We start from the raw sequence: 2,281 nt of genomic DNA, 5'->3' as shown, positions 1-2,281 counted from the left end.
GGAAAGGACCCGGGAATGTGGTGTATTGGGGAGGCCGATGTATCGCCTTTGCTATGAGAGGCAACAATTTCGAAGCAGCCAAGTGGATTTATCAGTATTCGCCTCATTCATACAGTGGTGAGGACATTATGCTGATGATTCAGTGGGCTTTGACTGCCGGGAACTTCGAACTGGCCGAGGTATTCCTACCAAGGGGGAGGAAATTATTGGGGTTTGCTGTTGGTTGTCCACACTTGGACGTACTGAAAATGGTGATTGAAGCGGGAATTTTACGCTTCGATGAAGCTGGAGCGGCTGAAACAGTCGAACTCTTGGTGCCTCACGGGAGACTGGACCTCATGCAGCGTGTTTTCCAGCTCTACTCACCTCCTCGACCTCGGAGAGATGGGGATGTGAACTGGAAGAGTTATTGGTATCCAGCTATTAAGGCTGCGTGTGCACGTGGAGACTTGGTGATAGTTCGATGGTTAATAGAACATCATTACGGTCGAGAGATCTGTAGGGGCAACAGAGAAGACGTAGAACACGACCATTTCCTCTGCATCGCAGCAGAAGAAGGACATGTCGATGTGATGCAGTACCTTTTCGATCAAGGGGCAGATGATCAGTACCCAGATTCGCTGCTTAGAGCGGTTCGGAAGGGTCAGTTGAATGCGGTTAAGTGGCTGCTGGAACATCATTTATACACCGAATTATGGGAGGGTGAACGTGTTATTGAAGAAGCTGCGAGGAACGGAAGACTGGAGATCCTAAAGCTACTTCATGGCTTGGATTCATCGGTTGGTAAGTAGCCTCTCGCTCGATCAGTAGAAACCAGTGAATGGTGGTCTCGATCGTGCTATACGCTGGATGTAGCTGCCTCAAATGGCCACTTCGATATTGTGCAATGGCTACAGCTGATTCGCCCCAAAACTTGTTCAAGTAACGCTATGGACGACGCTGCAGCGAATGGACAGCTTGAGGTTGTTAAATGGCTACACGCTAACAGATCGGAAGGATGCACAAAGAGCGCCATGGACGTAGCTGCATCAAATGGCCACCTTGATGTGGTTCAATGGCTTACCTTCAACACGAGAGTAGGGTGCTCGACGCTGGCAATGGATCTTGCAGCAAGGAATGGCCATCTTGACGTGCTCAAGTGGCTGCGTAAGAACTCTAGCAAGGGTTGTACAGCTAACGCCTTCGAGAACGCCATCGAGCACAGTCACGTGCGAGTTGCCTGCTGGCTAAGAAAGCACTTCCAGTTTGACGTACCAAAAACAATGACGATCCATCCACCGAACCAGTTTGATATGGTGCTGTTCCTGTTCTCACACTTTCCGGAGACGTTCGAGAATGGCAATTCTGCTAGACCTCGACTGGTTATCGTTTCAGGACCAAACGATGAAATAGTCCCGCGGTAGGTACAGGCAAATGAGCCTGGTATTACCCTTCACGCCTTGTGAAGGCATTTTTGATCAGTGCATCGGCACAAAATCGTTTTTAATGGTAGTGGTATGAAGTAAACGTCCCACAATGTTTTTTTAAAACTATATTTTAGAAATGGTAAAACAAACAAACAAAAAAACTAAACATTCATTTTTTTCATTGACTTGTACATGACGACTGGAAAACTGCTATAGTCTCACTTACACTGACAGAGATATAAAACATCTAGTGGCGGAAGCTGAACGACGGGGCCGTGGTTGTCGTCGGAGTATCGCCCTGAGTGGTGGGAGCCTGGTTCCACGTGTTCCAGCTAGATGTCCAAGTAGACGTCTGCGTCGTGCCAGACTGCGAGGATGCCGACTCCGGGGCTGGTGTTGCAGTGTTACCAGTCCACGAGTTCTGCGATTCACCACCGGATGGAGTACTGGAGTTCTCACTCGACGGACTGTTAGAGTCACCGCTGGAAGGCGTGTTGGAATCTCCGCTGGATGGAGTGTTCGAGTCACCACTGGATGGGGTGTTGGAGTTATCGCTGGATGGGGTGTTAGAGTTATCGCTGGACGGAGTATCCGACTCGGCACCAGTAGTCGACGACGTCTGCGATGTCTGGGAAGTCGTAGTCGTCGAGGAACCACCTGATCCTTCAAGAGGAATGCAGTCCTCTGCAATTTCACAAAAAAAAGAAAAAAAACGTTAGTTACCATGTAGGCAAGTAGGTTATCATCAATGAGAACTTACTGTACGACTGCCACACGGTCTTGCTGTCCACACCCTGGAACGCCAACCAGTAGAAACGCATCTCCTTGCATCCGCCGTTGTCGCACGACGAGTAATCCACAGGGAACACCGACTT

At 49.3% G+C, this 2,281-nt stretch overlaps 2 protein-coding genes across 2 annotated transcripts; one reads left to right on the top strand and one right to left on the bottom strand.

The window, feature by feature from the left end:
* Positions 1-128: 128 nt before the first annotated feature.
* On the top strand, positions 129-1,490 carry PPTG_17799 (hypothetical protein; the record flags this gene model as incomplete). Its single annotated transcript, XM_008915825.1, has 2 exons — positions 129-779; positions 897-1,490. The coding sequence occupies 2 exons, from the start codon at positions 129-131 to the stop codon at positions 1,401-1,403; spliced, it is 1,158 nt and encodes a 385-aa protein (XP_008914073.1). The 3' UTR covers positions 1,404-1,490.
* Positions 1,491-1,580: 90 nt separating this feature from the next.
* PPTG_17798 (hypothetical protein) lies at positions 1,581-2,227 on the bottom strand (the record flags this gene model as incomplete). Its single annotated transcript, XM_008915824.1, has 2 exons — positions 1,581-2,090; positions 2,167-2,227. The coding sequence occupies 2 exons, from the start codon at positions 2,225-2,227 to the stop codon at positions 1,654-1,656; spliced, it is 498 nt and encodes a 165-aa protein (XP_008914072.1). The 3' UTR covers positions 1,581-1,653.
* Between the last annotated feature and the right edge of the window lie 54 nt (positions 2,228-2,281).

Source organism: Phytophthora parasitica, assembly GCF_000247585.1.
Source record: "Phytophthora parasitica INRA-310 unplaced genomic scaffold supercont2.76, whole genome shotgun sequence".
Taxonomy (NCBI): Eukaryota; Oomycota; class Peronosporomycetes; order Peronosporales; family Peronosporaceae; genus Phytophthora; species Phytophthora nicotianae.
The sequence above is the reverse complement of the archived record's forward strand: the minus strand, read 5'-3'. Positions and strand labels throughout refer to the sequence as shown.